Source organism: Alligator mississippiensis, chromosome 3, assembly GCF_030867095.1.
Source record: "Alligator mississippiensis isolate rAllMis1 chromosome 3, rAllMis1, whole genome shotgun sequence".
Lineage (NCBI taxonomy): Eukaryota > Metazoa > Chordata > Crocodylia > Alligatoridae > Alligator > Alligator mississippiensis.
This window is the reverse complement of record NC_081826.1, coordinates 64,410,526-64,435,277: the sequence shown is the minus strand read 5'-3', so window position 1 is coordinate 64,435,277 and position 24,752 is coordinate 64,410,526. Positions and strand designations below refer to the sequence as shown.

The following is a 24,752-nucleotide window of genomic DNA, read 5'->3' as shown; positions in this document are numbered from 1 at the left end:
CAGTGGCAGCAAGACACTATGCAATATGCACCATGTGGGACCAGGCACAGCTCCCTCCATTGGACAGCTTAGCTGGTAGAGCAGATCACTGAAGGCTTCCTTTGGCAAGGAAGGTTCAATCACAGTTCAGAGGAGAGGTTTTCTTTGCTGCACAGCTTCCCGTGGACATTCATGCTTTCCTGGGCTAATGGCATATGAGCCCGTCGGAGATCTACTGTCCTCAGTAGTATGCCACATGCAGCCACTATGAGCTACATGAATGCCTCATGCCTCCTGAGGCTGGGTGGGGGGCATGGGGACCACCCGCCGGTGGTAGCAATGGAGGCATGGCAGTGGTGAGCGGGGACCACCCGCAGGCAACTGCGGCAGCGTTGGCAGTGATGGGGGGGTGGTGACAGCTGAGTGGCTATCAGCGACCGCCCGCAGATGCCACTGGCGGCGACGGCCACAGACACCACTGGCAGTGTCAGTGGTAGCCAATCTCAGGGGGTGCACATGCACCCATGTGCACCCCCAATGCATCACCAATGATGAGCTACCTCCCCTAGTTCTAAGTACCTAGAAGGGATTGCAAGTCCTGTAATACACTTCCCTTTTTGTGGCCTCATGTGCTCCTGCAGAAGGCATCCAGCTGGCTTGGGTTGTAAACTGTCCTGCAACTGCTGCCTACCAGAGCCCCTTCCACTTTACTGAGCTTGGCAGGGGCAACCACAGAGGCTGAGTAGGCCTTGTAGAGGCTGGGGCATTCTCATCAAGTTAGATCTGTGCTTGTCTGGGTCCCTGTCTCCTGCTTCACTCTGTTGGTATTCTGTGCTTGTTTTTTTCCTTTTCTAACAGTTTTTAGAGATGTGGGATATACAGAGAGAGGGCATACAGGGGAGGAAATAGAACAGGGTTGCACAAAATATGGCCTGCAGGCCCTATCCAGCCCGCCAGTTGAACCTATCTGGCCTGCGGGCTGCCTCCAGGTGCCTGAGCTCTGGCCATGGTTGGGGTTTAGCCTGGGCAGCTGCCCCCAACTTCCTCAATGTGGCACAGCAACAACAGCAGCTCACTGCAGTGGGAGAGTAAGACAGCTACCAGTAGTGGCCTTAGGGGAGGGCAAACTGGGCAACCACCCAGGGCCCCACACTTTAGGGTGCCCAGATTTTTGGGGGGGTGAAGTTTTTGCAAGGAAGTGGTTCTATCTGCATTTTAACACTCAACTATTTATCTAATTCCTCCAAAGAATATTAAAAAAATCCATGATACAACTGTGGTGGGTACATACCTCTAAGAGGTCCCAAATGGCTCTCTTGCCCAGGACCCTAAGGCTACTGCTGTAGCTACTGAGCATGCTGCATCAGACTCTATCACATGTGGGGCTGGCCAGTGGGCAATTATTGGGGTTTAAGGGCCACTTAAGGGGTTTTTATGAGCTGTTGAGAGCCAGAGGGTGAGGAGGGAATGGATGTGGGGGGTGAAGGGGTGGAGGAATCTGCACACTGCATGGCCTATCCTGGCCCAGTTGCAGCAGAGCAGTTCAGAGCACAGCCCTTCCTCCTCAGGCTCTCAGCAGTGGGTAGCAGACTGGACAGGATCAGTTTGCATTTTCTCCCCACTTCCTCCCTACCCACTAGCCCTCAACAGCTCACAAAAACTCCTTAAGTGGTCCTCCAACCCAAATAATTGCCCACCCCTGAGGTACAACACACGCAGAAAGAAAAGCCTTTTTACTCTTTACTACCTAGCTACACCTGGCCCTTCAGGCTCAATAATTGGTGGGTGCTGCAGTTGTGGTGATGTAATGGTCTCATCAACACTGCAGTATCTCATTCACTTTCTTTGAGACAGCTATCCCATGTGGCCCATCCTTCATCCCTGAGCCAGCTAGTTGAGCAGTGTCATGGTGTGTCTGCACTTTTCTGTATCTTGCATTTCATTTTCTGCCCCATTCAGAGGCGGTCTTTCTGAACAAGCACTGTTGCCTCACCAAAGTAAATCTCTTGTGATCTGGGTTGGAACAAGTTCCCCCAGAGAAGGAATTTCCAGGAAGGAGTTGAGGGCCATGTCTCATGGCAGCTCATCTGCAGATGGCCTAGTTTGGCCATGTGCTACCCAGGTGTGGCTCCCTCCTCTGAGTTTGGGATTTCTGCTCCACTTGTTTATGGAGGTTTTTGTCAGCAAGGGGTTGGGGGGGTGATAAATTTTTTGGCTGGGTGGCAGAGGGCAGCATGACATTTGACGAAAAGGAAGGCTGGACAGTGCGGTTTGTTCTGTAAATCTCTTGGAAGGGAGAGCTTTTGCATATTATGTGACTGATTAGTTTCAAAGTACAAGTTATCTGCTACAGAGGGGGGCCTGAGTTCCAGTATGGCTTTGGTGTGCAGCAATGGAGACAGGAGCATCTTTGTAGTGTTGGTTCTGGTTCTTGGGGGGCATTGGGAGGCAGTTGTGTCTATCTTTCTCATCTCCTATGGGCTGATAGAGAGCATTCTCCTGCCCCAAGGGACAAGGAAGAGGGCAGCTGCTTTTCTAAGCTGTCCTTTAATTGAACTTTTCTCTTTTAGATTCAGTTTCAGTTTGTTTTGCTGAAGAGAGATCTAGGGAGCTAAGTTAGCATGTGGAAGGAGACAGGGTTCAAACTGGAAAACATTGCAGTGTCACTGAATAGTCGTTCTTCAGCAGAGAGGCTTTGACTGAAAAATTTCACCCAGCATTTTAGAATAGGTGGCTGTTTAGTGTCAGCATTTACACACATACTTTTCTGTCCTGCGATGCACCGGAGAGCCGCCATTTCCAAGCAAACGCAATTAATCTGTCAGTGTGTTTTAGTTCACATTAATCTCCAGTGTGTTTTAGTTCAAAAGTGCTCCACCACCATTTTATCAGCACTGATGAGCATTTCATCATTTATACAAATGCATGTGCCTGGCACTGCGGTGCAAGCATGTGTACAAATGCCCTCCATTGTGAAGTACTAGAAAAAGACACGTTAGCCTAAAAAGTGAAAGTGCACTTTTTATGACGCATTAATGCACATTAAAATAGGTTAATGCTCATTAAAGTGCATGTGTAGATGCTCCCACTGTGTACTTATTTCATCAGAAGAACATATTTGAGGTTGTTTTGTTCTTCTTCCAGTGACCGCCCACAGGTGCCCCAGCAGTGTCGGTGGTGCTTTTTGCAGAGGGTGCACTGCCAAGCTCAAGGAGTGCACGTGTACCCCCTAAGCTTCACCAATGGCTGGTTGAGTGATTGCTGAGTGATTGCTGCCTGACAGAAGCCCTAATGAAGGAGCAGAGCCAGTCCAGGCCCAGCAGGGTCTAAAAGGAGACTCCCTGAGCTACCAGGGAGCCAGTGAAAAGGAGCTGCAAACAGGGCAAGCAGTTCACAGGTCAGTTTGCAAATCAGTTTGCCCCACACTTAAGGGGAGAGCCTTTCAGCTCGGTGCGAAGAAGCAGGGAAAAAGGAACATTTTGGGGCCAAGGAAAGGTAAACAGGCCAGCTTCCAGGTGAATTCACTAGGGAAGATGTGCTTAGAAGAAGGGTAGTAAGAGAGAGAAGGGGATTAAGAGACCCAGGAAAATGGCTGGAGAACATTGCAATGTCAGAACCACTGTCAGTGCCTCTGCTTGCACCTGTGAGGTTTTTGCCCAGACAGGACCACTCACCATCAACGCTTCTACCCAGGTCCAGATTTGGCACTTTGGCCACTGCGTTTGCAGTTTCCTTCCAGTGATGGCCAGGTTGGGCTGTGCCTGTGGTGTGAGTGGTGCCCCCTGGTGGTGTCTCTTAGGGAACAGGCAAGAGAGCTACAGGAGGAAGTGGCAAGGCTCGAAAGCATCCTCCACCATAAGGAGTTAATTGATTCGGTGCTGAAGGAGACCTCCAGGACTGTGGAGGAACTGCCAGAGGCAGCACTAGAGAAGAGAGAGGACATGAACTCCCAGGGGAGTGGAAGCTGGAAGCCTATGACCTCTGGCAGCAAGCAGAAATTTTCACCTCCACCTGCAGCAGTTCGTCTAGAAAACACATATGCAGCCCTAGCAAACAGAGAGGAAAGAGCACATTCCATTGGTGGAGGAGGACAGGCCAGGCCTCACCAAGGGGCGAAGGATCGAGATGACTGCCACCAAGAAGAAGTGGCAGGTGGTGGTGTTTGGAGACTCCCTTTTGCAGGGGAGGAAGGGAGCCATCTGCTGACCTGACCTGTTGTCTTGGGAGGTCTGCTTGCCCAGAGCCCAGATCCAAGATGTCATGGAAGGATTACTGAGACTCATCTGGCCCTCTGAATACTAGCCATTGCTGCTCATCCATGATCCTGCCAGGGGAGACCCTGAGCAGATCAAAAGTGACTACAGGTCTCTGGGTGCAAGGGTGGAGGGGTTTGGGGCTCAGGTCATGTTCTTCTCAATCCTTCCAGTCAAGGGAAAGGGCCCAGGCAGGAACAGGTGCATCCTGCAGATCAATACCTGCTGTGCAGGTGGCGTAACCAGCAAAGCTTTGGCTTCTTCAACCATGGGCCGTTGTTCCAAGAAGAAGGATTGCTGGGAAGAGATGGGATCTACCTGATGAAGAGAGGGAAGAGCATCTTTGTATTCAAGCTCACTAATCTAGTGGGGAGGGCTTTAAACTATTTATGTTGCTGGTCCACAGGTGAGCAGCCAACAGTGGCAAAAAAACAGGTTAGGACCTATTTAGAAAAGTTGGATGTGTACAAGCCCATGGAGCCAGATGGGATGCACCTGAGGGTGCTGAGGGAGTTGGCTGATGAGATTGCAGAGCCCCTGGCCATCATCTTTGAAAACTCATGGCAATCAGGAGAGGTCCCAGATGATTGGAAAAGGGAAAACATAGTCCCCCTATATAAGAAAAGGAAAAAGGAGGATCCAGGGAACTACAGACCAGTCAGCCTCACCTCAGTCCCTGCATAACCATAAGGTTGCCAGTTCAGGCTCTGTGTTACCTTGGTTTTAGGAAGGCTTTTGTTACAGTCTTCCACAACATTTTTGCAGGCAAATTAAGGAAGTATGGGCTGGATGAATGGACTGTAAGGTGGATAAAAACTGTCTGGAGCATTAAGCTCAGAGGGTAATAATCAATTGTTCAATGTCTAGTTGGCAACTGGTATCAAGTGGAGTGCCCAAGGGGTCTATTTTATTCAATGTCTTCATTAATGACCTGGAAGATGGCATAGAGTGCACCCTAAGCAAGTTTGCAGATGATACCAAGATGGGGGGAAGTAGTAAATAAGCTGGAGGGTAGGGCTAGGATTCAGACTGACCTAGGCAAATTGGAGGATTGGGCCAAAAGGAATCTCATGAGGTTCAACAAGGACAAGTGCAAAGTCCTGTACTTAGGACAGAACAATCCCATGCACCAGTACAGGCTGGGGGCTGACTGGCTGGGCAGCAGCTCTGCAGAAAACGACCGGGGGGTTACAGTGGACAGTAAGCTGAATATGAGCCAACAGTGTGCCCTTGTTTGCAAAGAAGGCTAATGGCATACTGGGCTGCATTGGTAGTTGTGCTGCCAGTAGGTCAAGGGAAGTGACTAGTTCCCTCTGCTCAGCACTGGTGAAGCCATATCTGGAGTACTCTGTTCAGTTTGGGCTCTGCACTACAGAAAGGATGTGGACAAATTGGAGAAAGTCTAGTGGAGGGCAGCAAAAATGGTGAGGGGGCTAGGGCACATGTCTTATGAGAAGGTGAGGGAACTGGGCTTATTTAGTTTGGAGAAGAGAAAACTATGGGGGGATTTAATAGCAGCCTTCAACCCCCCCTGAAGAGGGGTTCAAAAGAGGATGGAGCCAGAATGTTCCCAGTGGTGGCAGATGACAGAACAAGGAGCAACAGTTTTAAGTTGCAGCAAGGGAAGTTTAGATATTAGCAAGAATTTTCTCACTAGGAAGGTAGTAAAATACTGGAACAGGTTACCCAGAGAGGTGGTGGAAGCTCTATCCTTGGAGGTTTTTAAGACCTGCCTTGACAAAGCTTTGGCTAGGATGATCTAGTTGGGGATGGTCCTGCTTTGAACAGGAGGTTGGACTAGATGACCTCCTGAGGTCCCTTCCACCCCTAATTTTCTATGATTTCATGTAAATATCTCCTGTGGTCTTCTGTAGTAGTCTGAGATTCTACAAAGATCTACAACAGCTTTTATCAGATTGTTTTCAGAAGTTGTCCTAGTATTGGACACAAATTGGTTATAGTTACATATCATATGTGCATATATGGGAGATGTACCAGATATAAAATGTTAGGTCTCAAAGGACAAAATAATGATGTACCCCAAAGGTTCTATTTCACCTAAAGTTAGCCTGTTTATGCCAAGGGCTTGTTAGTAAATATTTATCAGGTGACATTTGGTGATCAAAATAGAGTACTTAGAAATACACCATGTAGTTTGCACCGTAGGTAGTTTGCACCCTGAGTATCATGTAGTTTGAACATGGTTTCATTTTGCAACTAGTTCATTTATTCTGCTTGATAATCCATTGCAAATTTAAAATGAAACTAGAGCTTCCGTGACTTGCTTGCCACAGCTGAGAACTCTGATACACAAGCGCTTGTGCCCTTGGAAGCGTATCCTCTTTTCTGTTGCTACTTTATCAGAAAACAAATGAACACAATCAGACTTAGCGAAATAAAGCTGAAAACCTGGGTGTAGATGGGGATGGGGAAGACTCACATTGAAAGATTGATCAAAAATTCAAACTTTTGCAACCAAGTAGGCCTGTGTGAAGCAGCAGGTATTCACTTTGGATTCAGATTCGGCCGATTCGGAGGGACAGTGATTCAACTTCAACTGATTCGATTCGACTGATTCAGATCCAAAGAGTCAGCACCAATTCGGAGATTTGCCCATAGACTAAACAGACAGCAGTCCTCACCATGCTGGACACAGCTGCCTCCAGCTGGTAAGTCTGCTGTGGTGGGTGGAGGGATTGGGGCTGGGGATGAGACAAACTGCACAGATCCAGGGGCACACACCCACTCCCATGCCCTCCCAGACTGGCGGCGTGCAGCAGCATGCAGTGGCGGGAGCCCTCCTCCTTGAGTCCTGTGCCCCTCCACCCCGGTTGGGCAGCTTGTCCCAGCCCCAATCCCTCCTTCACTGTGGGGGTGTTGATCTGCCCCCTACCCCCTGCACACACCCCTTCCCTCCTCCCTCCGCCCACCACAACAGACTTACCAGCTGGAGGCAGCTGTGTCCAGGGTGGTGAGGACTGCTGCCTGTTTAGTCTATGGCCAAATCTCTGAATCGGCCATAGATTGAATCAACTACTGACACTTCGCACAGCCCTAATAGCAACCATCAGAATAACTAAAATGGTTGATGTGAGCAAGCACAAAACACTGTTTTGTTGTCTTAATCTGCATGTCCAAGAAGGCATACCTAAAGCAAATTTATGTGAGCTAGGTCATCTCCCCTGCTACTGCAAATGGAGCAGATCCAGTGGATCTCCCACCTGATGGACAAAGTGGTGGACTACTACTTTCATGCCACTGTGGTGCTGTTGCTAAGCAGAGGGAAACAATGCCCCTTCCCATTTTTGTTGCCCTGCACTGGACTCTCTCCAATTTGTCCACATCCTTTCTGTAGTGGGGGGACCCAAAATTGAACAGAGTACTGTAGATATGGCTTCACCAGTGCTGAGCAGAGGGAAATAATGGCAAGGAAGTATGAGGCTCCTGTGCTAGAATCTGATGTCAAGAGCATCTCATTTATTCAGTGCAGCTGAGAATTTTGCGACTTGCCAAGGAGTAAGGGAATGTAACACAAAAGACATTTTAAAGGTAAGTAAATGAGGGGAGCATTGAATAAAGATAATTTTAGGTTATCTTCATCAATGTAAAGGTGGGTTATCTTGAAGTGAAATACATGTAACATAGTTGCTTTACTATGGGTGCATCTACACATACCACTATAGCGCCATTGTTACTGCGCCATCTTTTAGTACTTCCTTTTGGAAGTACTAAAAGATGGTGCAGTAACAGCCCATACTGCTCTGTGTATGCTACACACAGTTATTTTTAGGTATTACATCACCACAGCAACGCGCTATAATAGGGGAGTGCATTGCCACAGTGACATAGCATCACATGTAAATGCACCCTGCAAGTCCTAAGTGTAGAAAAGGTACTTGTAGCAGTTAGGACAAGGTGGCTAGGCAGAATCAACACTGTATTTCTCTCCTATACATTGATCTTCTCTTGTTTACCTCATAGTAAAACTAAAATGCCTGGTATCTATTATGTTTTACAGTGAGAGAGTGATTATATATGTTAGTTATCCAATGGTAAACGCACATCTTTTGCGAGTTTCTTGCCTGTAAAGACATATTCTTAAATGCAGCTGCTTCTACCATAAATAGCAAAAGGGCATAATCTTCAGAGGTGACAGTGAGGAATGTTATACAATGTTAGTTCAAGATAAGAGGCTGTAAAGCAGAATTCTTTGAACATGACACCCAGGACATCATAATAGCATTGATACCTGACCCTTGGCACCACATAACCTCGCCAACATCCTTTGGATCCCTTTCCTAAATCCAGATAGTCTTCTGTGGCTGACTTCCTCCTCAGCCTATATTTTATTAGCCTCCATTTTTTATATATTATAAAAATAGAGGAATTAAAAGCTATGTCAACAAAGCAAGCATATCTGTTACACTGCAAAACAGGGCTTCTTCAGTAATTTTCAGTATGAGTCAGCAACACAGATGACATTCCTTGGGTAACGGCAGGTATATGATTATATAAGGTATAATGGCATGTATATGATTAAGTTATCACTGTCCCTCCAAAATAACACCAATGTATTATGTATTTATTTGTTTCCTGCACTAGTGCCTCAAGCTCCAGTCACGATGGGATCTGAGTGATGCTTGGTAGTTAAATGCACGATGCATCTGCACGTGCTGATTTAAGGCACATTAGCCATGTTTAAGGAGCATTAGGCAAATGTACATTAAGTTTAGGCATGTGTAAAAGGTAGGCCATTCCACCATGACAACAAGTGGTCTCCCCTCACTATTGTGAGGGTCAGGCAGGGGAATGGGTTTCCTCTGGGAACCAGTGAGAACCCAGGAAGGACAGAAAGGCTCAAACCTCCCTCTCGGTATTGGTTCTTCTATTCAAGCTGATGAGGCAGGCACTAGCAAGGAGCAGAGGCATGACAGGGCAGCTCCGCACCCTGAGCAGCTGCAATGCATAGAGCAGCACCTGCTGCAGTAGTTCCAATGGTGGTGGCACAGTCAGCCATTGCAGGAGTGGTGGCTATTTTTGCACTCCCCACAAAGTCCGCTCCCAGGGCTGCAGGCCTGGTCACCCTTCTCAGTTACGCTACTAGCAGGGAGAGAGATGGATTGCAGGACCATCAGTTAATGCTGCAGAAGTCTGGCTCTTCCTCTTCTCCTCCCATTTGCTGCTGGAGGAAGAAGATAGTTGTGTGGACTAGGTGGTGCATCCTTCATGTGCTCCTTGGGAGGAAAGACTCTTGCAACATTTACCACAACCCTAGCACCAGTGGGCACATGTACAGTGGGAAGGCTTCCTGAGACCACATCTCCTATGTCATCATCAGCCATGTCATTCAGGGATGTGAACAGAAGATTGTGATCCCTGACTGACTTATAGCTATCACAAGTTCCTAGTGTAGATGAAGCTACATTGGCAAAACCTCAGCTTTACTGGGATGGCTGGTTTGTCCCAAATGGAAAAAAGTCATTTTACTAAACTAGTGGTACAAAGCTCAGCTGGTGAATATAAGCTGTGTCTACAATAGGAATGTTTTGCTGTTGTCATATCCCAGAATTCCTCTAGTAGCATAGTTCTCCTGGGATGGATGTAGCCTGGATATTTTAATAAGCAGGGCTGGCCCTGGTAAATAGTCACAGCCTATACTGCAAAGATGTTGCTACTATACCTATTGCTGTACACAGCTTTACTCCCAGATGGGATAAGCTATGCTGACAAAAGAACTGTGTCAGCTAAGGGTGTGGTTTTTCACACTCCAAACAAATGTAATGATGCCAGCAAGACTATGTAATGTAGACCCTGGCTATAGGCACAGGTTTCTGCCATCTTTTATCTATTACTACATAACTGATTTTTGTCATAAGTCCAGCACTGTGCACAGAGCCAGCCTGCCAATCTTAGGGAGGAGAAACTGCTAGAGAATCCTGTGGAAATATGCACTCTGAACTAAATGCATTTCACCTAAAGATATGCAGAAGGGTCATCCTTGGATTCCTGGTGCAGAAATGGAGTCAGTCCATTTCCTTAATCATTGACCTCTTGGCTGAAATTCTCGTTAACAACGTGAAAGGGATACTGTCCAGAACCTCAACCACATAGTTACATTTCTACTAGAAGAATTCCATACTCATATTCTTCACTGGTAACCTATAGCTTACTGCTACTATAAATATTTTCACTTCGTTATACTGACATTCAAGCAAATTCTGGTTATACTCACTGGTTCATAAATCTCCACCATTTAGTAGCCCCGTCATTTCGGCTAGCTTGCTCCCATTCAGTGGTGTATAGACATTTCAATACATTGACACTTCTGTTCTTCAACTTTCTTTCTCAGATGTTTCCCATTCTCTGCCTTATTTTATAGAGAGGAAGTACATGCCTAGTCATCTCAGTAGAGCAAAAGCCATTTTCTTTCACTCTCTGGTTTAAAGCTAGCTTGCAGTGCAAGGGTGGGACATGGAAGAGAAGGCAATTGAAGTCTGTCAGGGGAGGAAATAGGGAGTTCACATTCCTCAGTGCATTAAAGTCATTACTGCCCCTGTCCACAAATGAAAAAGAAAGAAGAGATGCATCTCCCCTATTGCCAAAAAAAGATTCTCTTCAGCTCCTCCTCCTCTTTGAGCCAGAAATCTCAGCTGTTCCCTGTTCAGCTGCCCAAACAGCTTCCCCTTTACAACATCTGAGGTCTTGTCTACATGAGAAACTTACCCACTTTCACTCAAAATCTGGTTTTAAACTGATGTGGTTAAACTGTGCAAATTTCACACATGCACAAGACCTTTGCCAGATGTATACATCTGGGGTGAGAAATCCTGTCCTCACGGATTTCAGTGGGATGAGGATTTCACCCATGCAGTGAAAAAATATGCAGCGCACTGAAAATCAAGAGCAGACTAAATTTAATGTGAGTCAATTATATTGCATTCAAAGTGTATTATTCATTTTCATATGAAAGTCAGTAATAACCATCTTTTAATCCCTGTAATCCGCTGCCAAATTTCTAAATTGGTGCTTCCTACAAACCAGAGGACCTTGCTATTGAATTTAGATCCATCTTTCCCCAAAGCACATGCAGTGTTTGTTAATGATACTTGTTTTGCACTTATCTATCCAAAACACTTTTCAAGCATTAACTACTGTAAACACAAGGGCCTTCCCTTCTGCAAGGTACATTACTGGTAAATTATTCTATATTGCACTAATTACTTTTATAGTCAAATAAAACTGATGATTATATATTACATGTACAGTATGAAGCAGACAGTAAGCAACTGCTTACTGTATGTGTGGGGGTTTGAGTTTAAATTTGTGGACAGGATATTTATTGCTTGTACAGTTGTGTGCTAAATTATTGGCAAATAGAAGCACAGATGGCTTTGCCCTAAGATCAGGCAGCACATGCCAGAAATTATCTGGGAAATTGTCATTTTAAAAATAACTTTAGAACAAGTGCCAAGTTCTGAGAGATCTCTGTGTCGAATAAACAGATATAAACACAACACTGTCCAAAGCTAAAATATATTTGGATTATACCATGGAAAGCAGGAACAATTAACATTTATTCTCTGCCAGTAAAAATGAAATCTTTCCATATTTCTTTTGTGTGCTTTTAATCAGGAAATAGAATCCATGCTACATTTTTGTGCATTCTTTAACTGCTTTGGAAAAAATGGACCAAATACTCATGCTCCAGTTTCCTAAAATTCAGTTGCAAGTTAAAGCACAATTCTAGTCAAGTGATTTTTAATTAGTTCTTTAAAGTTTTATGTTTAGGTTCTGATTTTTTTCTGAAGGGAAGTACATCTTCATCTCACTGATTTCTCTTGTTCTAAAAGTCAGACTTTTTTAGTTTATTAACATGTACAAGTAAAGATATTGTAAAAAATCTACAGTTAGGTAAATTTGCAGTGTGTTCAGTTTATACTGTTCATTACTTTCTAGTAACTGAGCAATGATTGTTACAGTATATTGCTACTCCTGATGGCATTCTTTTCTTTTAATAGGAAGCAGTATTTTGTTATTTGGGCCATACAATTTCACTGCCATGGAGAGATAAGAACAAACTAGATGACATTTTACCATACCGTTTAAAACTTGTCCTTTGCTAAGGGGTGGGCTAGGGCTGCCATGTGTCAGTGACAAGCCTCAGCTCCTCTCTCACCTCCCTCCACCTCCTTCTCTTTCTGAGACAGGAATGTTGATCTCTCATCCCTGTTATCTGTCACCTGTCTGAATCTGTCCTCATGTCACTTGCTTATATGGACAAGTTAGAATGGCAACTTCTGACGCTGTGCTGCTAAAAACAGCCTCAGCTCCCGTCAGCCTATCTTTTAAACAATATCCTCCAGCAAGAGAAACTCAAACAACATTTGATCACACGAGCCTTGGAATTATTTCAAGGGAACTAACCCGGAAACTGACCAGTAGCCCCCTTATTCTGAACTTATGCACCTTGGAATAGCTAGGGATGAGCACCTCTTTGAATTACAAGTCCTTTTCCAAAGAGCAGCAAACCATGGATAACCTGGAGAAACAGCTTATTTGCCCCATCTGTTTAGAGATGTTTTCTAAGCCTGTGGTCATCCTTCCCTGTCAGCATAACCTGTGTAGAAAATGCGCCAGCGATATTTTCCAGGTAGGTTCATTTCAGCATAAAGATCTGCCAGCCTAAGTTCAAATAGCACTTGCTCAAGGTAAAGAGAAGAGCAACATTTTACAAGATTGGCTTATTTACTGTTAATGATTGGCAAGCGTTTAAAAAGGCATAAGTAAAAGCAGAACATAGAAAACTTCTTTGATGTGTGGCTTCCTTTGCATAGAGACCTCTGTGGTTTGGACTATATAAATTGTTATATGATTTTCTTACATACAGTGATCACAGAGCCATGGCAACTGTTCTGATCTGGCCCATTGTCTTTTGAATTTTGTTGGGTTCCTGACATTTATTTACTTATACTAAATTCATTTTCAGCATTTACATACATTTAATTATGAATTGGTTTGTTTAACTATTATCTTTTTGCTATCTTTGTATCTCCAGGCAGATTGCTACAGTATTATTAGTCAGTAGGCACCAAGTGAAATAACATTACCATACATATTTCTTTTGGGTTTTTTAGCCAAAAATCCCCAGTTAGGTTAGTAAAGAATTATTGGGCCTAATCCAAAATTTGTTGGAATCATGGGATTCTTTTCATTGACCTCACTGGTTTTGGACTAGGCGTTAAATAGGGGGCTTCAGTAGCATAAGAGGGTGGGGGGGGACTGAGGTAGCTGCTCTGAGCACTGCCTTGGAGGGACAGCAGTGCAAAAATAGTCATGCTACAACATCAGCTGAACACCCCACCACCACTGGAATGGTGGTGCTGCCCTGTGCTTTGTGGCTGTCACAGATGTGTTACTACATCTCTGGGTGGCTGGATGTATGTCTTGTGTTCTGAACATTAAGGCTATTACCAGAACAATTGCAGAGTGTTTTAAGAAGGTGTGCATGGCCTTATTCACCTATAATTTTATTGCTTGGCAAGAACAGGCCTCCAATCCATACCTCACAACCAGAGGAGGCACCACAGTGGCTTCAGGTGGTCGATTTCGATGTCCCTCATGTAGACATGAAGTAGTTCTGGACAGACATGGTGTGTATGGACTTCAAAGGAACCTTCTGGTGGAAAATATCATTGACATTTATAAGCAGGAGTCTACCAGGTAACATACTCATTTGTATCCTTAGCAGAATGCTGACAGTACAAGCTGACGAAGCTTATGATTGTGGAAGGTTCTCCCTTCCTTTCTTGCCTTTGTTTTATAAGTTGTTGGATATATTTAGTTATTTTAGCTTTTGGAGATGGTAGAGTTATCCTGTTGCGAAAATGACATATCATACGTGCTTCTGTGTTTACTGTAGAATAAAGTCAACTCTTATTTATTTTATATCACTTGACCAAAAGCAGTGTTCAAGTAGGTGTTGAGCTTTTGCTTCTAGTGCTTATTCATATAAGTAATACTTAGTCATGGACACAGAGTTCTGGAAGTCAATCTGATTAATCATATGAATTAGGACAGAAGGATCTGGTCCATAACTTTATCTTATAAACTTTTCAAACCCATATGTTCCACAGCTTGTCTTCAGGCATGTACTCCTATGTTAATAAAATGTTGGCACTTGCTGGAAAGCCCTGAGGGACAATTGAAGCAAAAACAAATACATCTGAATTATATTCGGAAGCCAGCTCGCATCATAATAAATTGAATCATCAATATTTAAAAAAAGCATGCCTGTCAGCATAGGATGTGAACTCATGAAATCAAGTCTTATTTAGGACTCACTTTCTGTATAGAAGAGACTGAAAATGCCAAAAATAACAGTTCATGACAATGCTGTGTAGCTATGTATGGGAAAGCCAAAATTCTAGAGGAGAAGAATGGGTTAACCCTAACAAGTGAGATTAATCGTAAATTACAGTCACTCACGGCATATATACATACATGAGTAATCTACAGGATAATATCATTGTTATTTTTGTTATCAAATGATAGGTTGGGAGGGTGCTGATACTTAATGGATTGCAGAGCTCAGAGCTTAGGAAAGAAAATCTAAATAGTGGACCTGATCCTGTAACTTGTGCCAATCACATAATCCTTCCTTACAGAAGCAGTTCCACTGACTTCATTACAAGTGAGGGCTTGTTTATAGCAGTGGTTCTCAACCTCGTTAGACTCAAGGCACCCCTCAAAAAAAGCCAGCCTTGTTTTCACTGTTTGTTTTTTTTATTACAGAAAAATAATAAGGCAACTCTTTTGTTGCAAACAACTCAGAAAGGCCACAAAAGGCCAGAATGTTTTTGATACTATAGGTTCCTATTTGAAATCTCTGGGTTTATCTTGTGAATCATGTGTAGATGCTTGTGTATTGTGCGGCACCCTTAGGCACCCTTTAAAGGATGTCACAACACCCCTGCTGCCAAATCCCTAGGGTGCTATGGTACCCTTGTTGGGAATCACTGTTTTACAGGAACGGTTCTATGTTGAATATCACTTTTAGAAGCAGGTCGACAAGACATTGAGGCCTCTTGCTACCAGTCATCTTACAAATTGTTTTGTCAGGCAGGAACTCTCAGCTAGACCACAAAGAATACTAGCTAAGGATACCACACACCCAGCAGGTTAGTCGAATCTTTGTCAGATATGTATGAGACATGCAAAATGGACACTGCCCCTTGGCCAGAAAACAAAAGAACAAAGGAACCCACAGTTGCAGGGAGTCCTCTCTCTTTAGCACAAAAGGACTCTCTTCAGCATGACATTTCTCTGTTTGAAAGTGCAGTAGTGGCTGAGCTCTCTGATAGAGGCTGAATGTCTCCCAGAGCACCCACTGCAGTGCTGTGTCTCAACACTAGCGCTGCCACACAGAACTGGGCCCACAAGGCACGATTCATGCTCAGACATTCAAACACATACCCAAACACTATTGTGATCTAGCTGCTTTTGAGGATAGGTGTTCCCTCGGGGTGGAGGCTGCTGTAGGTGAGCAAAGCCTTGAAGCTAAGCGCAAGGCCAAACCAAGAAGCTGGGCAGCACAAAGATGGTTTAAATCTGTCTTTCCCCCTTCCCTTAGAAAGGCTTCACCAAGCAGAAGTCATCTGCTTTTATGAATCTGCCCCGTAAGCATTTGTGAGATGCACTTGTTATTGCTACAGGGAAAATCACTGGGGAAATCATTCAACAAATCTGCCATGCTAGATATAGCAGTCAACCAAACAAGCTGATTCTTCACTTCCTGTATTTTTTGTACAGTTGTTGTTAGCTCCAATCGCATGGAGAAGTGACTAAATTTTACTAAAGTTAAAAAAACCCTGGCAAATCACTTAAGATCTTTTACAGGTTCTTGTGAGATGACTGTAGAATAAAGCCATGGGACTTTGGGAAAAAAAACAATGTGACACGCTGCACCAAAGACCAGAAGTATATATGAAAAATGGTCCTGACCTCTGCTATTTGTCCAAAAGGGCTATTATTTTATATATGAAGGCATTTTTAACCTTCGCTTGCATCCTTACAATTATGCTAATTATCAGTGCTGGCAGTGATACCACATAACAGCATTATCTAAGGTATTTAGCACTTTGTGTGCTTCTGCTGCTTATCTCTTTTCCCCCTAACTTTTCTAAGCTGCTATGAGAATATGGCCTTGCTCTCCCTGCAATTTCTTGAGCATTGAAGCCTTCACCTGCTTGGGACACGATTACCTCAGAGGCGGTCTCAAGAAAAAGATACAGCCCTAGCTCCCAATTGTACTCCACATTAACTAGTACAGCAGGTTGGGCTCAGTCAGCAGAGCATCCTAAAGGGCTGTGCTGCCTTGGTGGATAAAAAAAATAATTGATTTTTAAGTTAAAAAAAAACAAACAGATTTTCTAAAAAAAAAATTGATTTTTCAAAGCTGTGAAACCAACTGGGAACTGAGGTAGTAAAAAATCAGATTTTTTTTACATAAATTGATCTTTTATTTAATTCAAAGCCACCTTTCTTTAAAAGCAGACCTACTTAACATTAAATTTGAGATCATGACATAGCATTGGGAGAGACCACTCAGATCATTACATCTGGTCGCCTGTTGTCACATGGTATAACCACTTCCATGAACAGACCAAGCTCCAGCCAATGAGTATCTTTAGGAAGGACTAAGCTTATAATCTATTAAAGTCATTTATATCAAGAAAAAATATATTTACCAGCACAAGTTTTGCTGCTGAAGGTTTAAAGGAGGTCAGACCCCAACTAGTAGAAGTCACAGTTACCCACCTGGAGCCAGAGTTGGATGAGATGCAAACCCAGCTTTTGACAGCAACAGCCTCTGCTGCAGGTACAAAAAGGATATTTTCTTCATTTCTGTTTATTCAACAAGTTCAGTACAATAACTCTTTCTTTCAAAGTTGTGAAAACACTTGGGAACTGAGGTAGTAAGAGATTGGCTGTTAGATCAGTAAGATATGGTTCCTCTAGCATCTCTAAACTAATGATGGTGGATATCAGGGAGAGTGATGAATAGAGGACAGATATAGATATACCTGGTTTGGTGCTCACCCTTTAAAGCAGGGGTACTTAACTTCTTGCCCACATGCCAAATGTGGCCAATGGAGCCATTGCATTTGGACTGTGGGGGTTCTCAGGGGTTGGGAAATTTAGTGTCAGGGAAGCAGTAGCCATTAATACTGCCAGCCTCCCCTGCCGCCAAATTCCTATGCCCGCCCCCCTGTTCCTCCCCCCGCCCCCGTCAGGTTGGGGCAAAATTATACCCCCTTCTGCCCATGCAGCTGGGTTGGGGCCAGGCCATGCCCCCTTCCCACCACCCCTGCCATGCAGCTGAATGGGTGCCAGACCACACCCCCTTCCCCCACAGGGTTGGACTGGGGCCAGTCTGCTTGCTGACATCATTTAAATCAATAATTTACAACATTCTGATTCAACATCAGATTCAATTTGGGGCTGGACTCAATTCAGATTCAATTTTTTATTCAATTTGGGGCTGAACCCAATGATCTTAGGAGGTCCCTTCCAGCCTTAATGTCTATGAAATCTGTGAAACATAGTTCTAGGCACTCACTGTCACTGCTTTCTGGCATTCTCAGGGTGTCCGTCAACATGGGCTAATGTCTTTCAGGCCCCATCTGTACTTTACTGGCATTTATTTTGATTTTTCAGTGTAAATGAAATAACCAGTATTGTTACAGAACAAATTCCATGTAATGTAGGAGACTGGGAAGAAAAGATTTTTGGCTTTGTATAAATCTTGAAATAGTCCCTCACAATTAAACAAAACAAATTACCAAAATAGGTTAACTGACCAATGACCATATCTGCAATTCATTTTTCAAATGAATACTTCTGTTGATTTCCATGAAGTTGTTCTCAGTTTGCAGTGCTCTAATGTAGAGCAGAATTTGGGCTAGGGATATTAAACCTACTATAAAATTATGTTTATTACAACAGCAGCTCTTTTTTATAGCCAGTCAAATTGTCCTTTAAATGATTGTGTTACATAAAATAAATACACCAAGGTATATCCTCAGCTGATGTAACTCAGCATAGGGCCAGAAATGGAGCTAATTATGTTAACTAATTAAATATTAAGCTGTTAATAACAGCATACATGTTTTCTACACTGATTTTGCATTTTTTCTATGAACAGTTCAAAGCTGTCCACACTTTAAAGGCCAGATTCTGTGTGGGCATGTCTATACATGTGGTTTAATGCACAGTAGCCTATTCTATTGCACATTAAAGAGTCATGTCAGAAAGTGCTAATATGCTAATGTTCAGTAGAATTAGTCTACTGTACATTAAGCATCACTAAAAAGGCATTTACTTTTGCTGCTGTGCATTAGGGCAGCCTAATGCGCCTTTATGTAGTACTCACATCATGAATGCCATGTGCCCCGGAGGCTGGGGGAACATGGCGAGCTCCTGCAAGCAGCAGCGGCGCTGTTAGCAGCAGGGGGGAGGAGGGAGAGGAGGAAGGCAGCGAGTACCGACCAGCAGTTGGCGACCACCCACAGACACCTCCATCAGTGTCAGCGGTGGCCAGTGGTGATCAGGGACCACCGCCACCGGCAATGTTAGCAGTGTGGGGGGAGGAGGGGGGTGGCCAGTGACTGCCTGCAGCCACTTCTGGCAGTGTCAGGAGCACCTTTTTCCAAGGGGTGCACCACCAAGCTCAGGGGGTGCACGTACACCCGTGTGCACCCCCTACGTGTTGCCAATACCTCATATTACAGATATTAAACTTAATGCACAGTAGCAAAAGCACATAAATGAATGTATAAACACACCAATGCAATACAGGAGTAAATAGATCTATTTGTCTGTCTTAAGAGAGTGGTAATCAAAGTATAACATTGAGATCAAGGACCCCAGTATTATTTATGAGTTTGTTCAGAGTTGCAGTTTTAAGGCCTGATCTTCTAAGCCATCTGAACAAGGATATTTCATGGGGAAGTCATAGTGAATGATTGAGGATGTGCATTTAAAGAAACACTCTCCAAATGGATAGAGACAGATGAAACCTAAGTAAACTAGTAGAGTTTTGCTTCTGATACTTTCAAGGATAACTCTCCACCAAATTGAAGTCACCCGATATAGCAGTGGGGGGGAGGTATGTTTTCTATCTGCTATTTCTGTACACCAGTATAATGTGTACAGTAGGATGTCAAACAATCACACTCCAGTCACACTTCACATTGTCACAAGCTGTTTTTGCACTGTAGAAACAAGAAGTTTAATTCTCTCAAAGTACTGTTACCAGTTTTGGCTCCATTGTTATCAGGGAATTTAGTGCTACCTGTGAGAGCTTGAAAAAAATCTCTCCCAAATTCCCTCATATGTTAACAAAGAATTTGAAAATGACATTTCTAGCCTTTTAACCACATCAAAAGGGGAGGTAGAGCTGCTGCTCCACAGCCCACCAGATGTCACTCTCGAAAGGTGTGGACAGATATAATCATTGAATTATTCCAACAGCGTCACCAATTGAGAACTGGTTCACAATTGCCCTGGTTCAGAGGTGTCCATACAAATACTGCCAAGGGTTCAAAGTAAAAGAGACCCTTTTTAGACATTGCAATGCTGTCAAACCGCCACCAGGGTGTGGGAGTGAGTGTCTGGCCCAGCACGCCTTACTAGTGCTTGGATTTTCCCCAGGATTTCCCTAACAGGGAAGGAAGACCCTGATTGTGAGGAGGGAGGGCAAGGGCTACCTGGACCCCTGCTTCTGCTTTCCCAATGTTGTTGCATTTCAAGGTCTCTGCCTAAAGCTGCAGCTTTAAAAAGCTTTTTCCTAGAAAGCTGCTGAATTAATTTCAATTAACCCCCATCCCACACACACCCACTGTGAGGTGGCAAGTGAGTGGGTGCACCTGTCAATTACTAGGGGAAGACAAACATGATCCACTGTGCAATGACCACAGAATGGTCCTCAATTCAATGTGAATTGGCCCATTGATTGATTTGCCATCTCTGCTGCACCTCCCACCCCTCCCAGGTGCCTGCCCTGCACATTCCACCCTGCACACCCATCCCCATGCAGCTGAAGTTGAGTAGTTTTCAGGCACCCCTCCCTCCCAACTGCTCTGCTAAATAAGCCTGGGGTGCCAGGGACCAGGGTTGATTAAAGGCAATGGAAGCAATTGAGCAGCTTTGTAGGGAAAGTCCTTTAGAGCTACGGCATAAAGCAGAGACCATAGGCAGGTCTCTGGAGCACCCAGAGAATCCAGAGGCAGGGGCACCCTCTCCACCCACCTGGCCCCCCTCCACCTTCAACTCCCACCCTCTTGCCCTGCAAAATCAACCTTGGGTGCCATGGATCGTGGTCAAATGCAGGCAACAGGGATTGGGGCTGCATAGATCTGGCTGCATCCCAGAGCAGCCAGTTTCCATGCTGGGGGGAGCAGGGGCAGGGGCAGGGGCAGGGGTGGGCATTGGAGCGGGGCAGGGGTGAGGAGTGGTGTAGTGTAGTACTCCTGCAGGAGAGACCAGATACTAGTCATAGAAAGCTTGGTGTCTACACATGACACTGAAGCAGTTTGCAAAGAACTGGTTCAAAATAATAGGTAATTATGCAGCTATACTTCCATACTATTCTGAACTGACAGATGCTTGCAGCTCAAACCACACTGTAAATAGTAGAAGTGTTATGTGGGTCCACACCTTAACTGTTACCCCTGCCTGCTAAATTACTGTAAATTTAACCCTGCATAAAATAGATTTGCACTTGTGTCACACAGGAGTAAGGAAGAGGTAAGTTACATCCTCTGGTCACTTATCAACAGTGCCTTTGCATAACAGCGCAGAGGTTGGTCCAATGAATCAGCATTTCCAATGACATAAAAGAGGTCACTTTCTGGGATCTGGTGAAGAGTTCTTCTTTTCCTGGGCCTAGGAAAGAGATTGGAAGTCAATAAAGTATCTGTTCATTTCCAGTTTTCTTTGCCAGGCTCTTGAGGGCTACATGAGTTCACAGATTTCTGTCCTGATTTCATCTCACCCCTTGGGATGCCTTTAAAGATCAGCTACTTCTGACAGAGGGTCCCTCAGCTCAGCACTGAGTCTATTTGATACCTTTGCCTTTTTGACCCTTCGCGACTGTCTTTCATATTAGTAGGCACAAGTCCAATGGCACATGACACACTGGTGGTTTCTGTTCTTGTAAACACTCTGGAAGTGCAGTCATTCTGGTCTCTGCTTATCTTGTCATTTTGAACAGTGCTCTGCCCAGGTGTGCTGAACCTCCTGTTCCCAGCTTACAATATGGAGGTGAACTCAGGTGTCTGGAATCATGATCCTTCAATTTAAATCATCCTTTACACTGGAAATTCACCTCTTCCAATTAACCTTAAATATACACTTTGGAGTGTTTGTTTTCTAAGTATGTGTTATGCAAATGTATGTTAACAACCCAATCTATATAACAGAATATTTCCTAGAATTTTTCTGTTACTCCATCCCATGATTTGCTGTATATCTAGTTATATTGCAGAGTATAGACTTGCTAATTTTAGCAACATGACTCTGTAATTTAGTTTCAAGCCTCATGAAATTAGAACACCTGGAAGGAGAAGATACTTTCCCTCCGGCTCTATTGTCTTCTCAATGTCATTTATTTCATTTATTTATTTCAAGAGTAATTTCACTTTCAAGCCGCTTAGAAGAGAAAACATACATTCCATCAATAACAAAGATGAATTAGCCCCATTTTCCTAGCCTGTAGGAAAAGCCTTAAGTAATTTAATATAAAATAATACTTTCTAAGTGTTAGACCCTTTTGATTGAATGTAAAGATCATTTCTTTCTGTTCTGTAAACTTTCAAAGCATGGTTTGCAAAATATATAAACTAATACCTTTCAATTGAGTATTAGTTGTAAAACTAATCATTTAATAGAGTTCATAGATTTCATAGACATTAGGGCTAGAAGGGACCTCATGAGATCATCGGGTCCAGCCCCCTGCCCAAACATCAGGAAGTCAGCTACAGCCTCACTAAGGCCGAGTAAAGCAGGAGGATGACATCTTGGATCTTGCCTGAGATACATCAGTAGATGCAAGCTAGGATTTTATTTGCTTTGCTGGCTGCAGCATTGCATTGGTGGTGCATATTCATCTTGTGGTCAATCATGACCCCCAAGTCTCTTTCAGTCATGGTGCTAGTGAGTGTAGTACGGCTGAGCCTACAGGTATGATGTGGGTTCTTTCTTCTGAGGTGGAGCACCTTGCATTTCTCTAAGTTGAATGTCAGCAGGTTTTGATCTGCCCACCTTGCAAGCCTGTCCAGGTAAGCCTGAATCCCCAGACTATCCTCTAGAGTGACTGCGCTTCCCAACAATTTGGTGTCATCAGCAAAATTAGCCAGTCTGTTTCTGACACCCGAATCCAGATCATTTATGAATATATTAAAGAGTACTGATCTGAGAACTGAACCCTGAGAGATGCCACTGGTCACCATGCACCATGTTGACTAAGTTTCATCAATCATCTCTCTGGGTCTAACCACGGAGCCAGTTCCCCAGCTGTCACACTGTAAGGTTATCGAGGCCGTAGCTCCTCAATTTTACCATGAGGACATCATGGGAGACCAAGACAAAGGCTTTTTTGAAATCCAAGTAAATGACATCAGCCTCTCCTCCCCTGTCCAGGTGACACATCAACTGGTCATAGAAGGAAATGAGGTTGGTTAGGCATAACCTACCCTTAACAAAGTCGTGTTGGCTATCTCTCAGAACAATGTCTTCTGTTAGCCTGTTGTTGATGGATTCTTTAATATTTTTTTCCAAGATCTTTCCAGGGATTGAGGTCAAACTGATTGGCCTGTAATTCCCTGGGCCTTCCTTCCTTCCCTTCTTGAAGATAGGCACCATGTTGGCCCTCTTCCAATCTTCAGGAACCTCTATCGAACACCACAAGTTCTTAAATAACTTTGCCATTGGTTGTGCTGTGATGTCAGCCTACCCTTTTAGTACTCTTGGATGCATTCTGTCCAGACCCACTGACTTGTGGATGTCCAGCATTTCAAGGTGCTCCCTCACAAGGTCTTCACCAGTTGTAGGTGTATGGTCGCCCTTACCCTGGTAATCTTGTGTCCTGTCAAGCTGGGTGATCCCATTGGGCTGGTGGAAAACTGACGCAAAGTAATCATTGAGAAGATTAGCTTTGTCCTGGGTGTTGGTTGTCAGCTGTCCCATTTGGCTCAGCAGGGGTCCAATGTTGCCCTTATGTTTCTTTTGACTTCCCACCTATCTGGAGAAGGACTTTTTATTGTCCTAGGTTCCCATAGCCAGTTTGAGCTCACTTTCAGCCTTGGCTTTTCTGGTCCACTCCCAACAGGTGCAGGCCAGTGATACATAATCCTCCTTAGAAGTATTTCCTGTCTTCCAACCCTTATAAGCTTCTCTTTTAAGGTTAAGGAGGTCCATGAGTTCCCTAATGAGCCAAGTGGGCTCCCAGCCCTTTTACTACCTTTCCTATGAACTGGAATGGACTTCCCTTGTGCTTTTAGGATTGCATACTTAAGGAGCAGCCACTCATCATGGACTCGCCTCCCTATCAGATCATAATATCTGACCAACTACCTGAGCTTGTGAAAGTCAGCTTTCCTAAAGTCAAGGATTTCTGCATTGCTGACTGATTTGCCTGCTTTGTGATGGATAGAGAAAGTGATCAACTCATTAAGTGATCATTAGGTATCTCAGGCAGATATCTAATGTTAAGTTGATTATCTCCCTTTATGGTTTAGTCCTTTTAAACCATGAATAATCTTTCTGTGAGTTGTTGAATTTTTAATAGAATGTAATGTTTACTTGTTTCCTTGCCACAAAATTCTGGAGGATGGTTTTAAAAGTATGGAAACCAATTAATTCTCAATTTTAGAGAAATGTCTAAAACATTCTATTAAATATCTCTTCAGCAATTATTTCCACATCTGTTAAACTCTACAGGATATTTCTGTGAGGAAAGCACCTTGGATTGTGGACTATAACAGAGAGACACTCCATTTACATTGGGCAAGACTCAAATTAAGCCACTATTTTAAACATGGTGGGTTCCAGCTAAACTGGTTCCTAATATGGATGGATTGATTGGTGTAATGGGGCCAAATCATGTTGTCAACACTTGTGTTTTAGTGCAAGAAAAGCTTCTGGGTCAGCATAGCACAAGGAGTACTTTTTATGTCATTTGTATTTTCAGTGGTTAGGAGAGTGGGATTAAAATTTGACCCTGCCCGTGTTAGAAACTTGCTCATCTGAAACTGCCTTAAAAACTGGCCATGATTCTCCTGAGTATCCTGAGTTTGAATCATGAAAGTACTGAAGAGACTTAACATTGAGCCTATGAATTTTCATCAATTCCTATGGAACTACTCACGCTTAAAAATAAGACCCAGCATAAATGCTCTGTACAATCAAAGCCAGAGTGGCCAATATTTTGCATGATTAAGCCTTGAAGCACTCAAGAGTCTG

At 43.9% G+C, this 24,752-nt stretch overlaps 1 protein-coding gene across 3 annotated transcripts in view; it reads left to right on the top strand.

The window, feature by feature from the left end:
• The first annotated feature begins 12,500 nt into the window (after window positions 1–12,500).
• Window positions 12,501–24,752, top strand: part of TRIM55 (tripartite motif containing 55) — a 65,730-nt gene continuing 53,478 nt past the window's right edge. The window contains exons 1-2 of one of the 3 annotated variants that reach the window (XM_006261982.4): window positions 12,501–12,882; window positions 13,780–13,952. In XM_006261982.4, coding sequence (XP_006262044.1) covers window positions 12,715–12,882; window positions 13,780–13,952 — 341 coding nt within the window. In that variant the 5' untranslated portion in view covers window positions 12,501–12,714. The remainder of the gene's footprint in view (window positions 12,883–13,779; window positions 13,953–24,752) is intronic. The other 2 variants (XM_059724034.1, XM_006261981.4) reach the window with 2 other exon arrangements.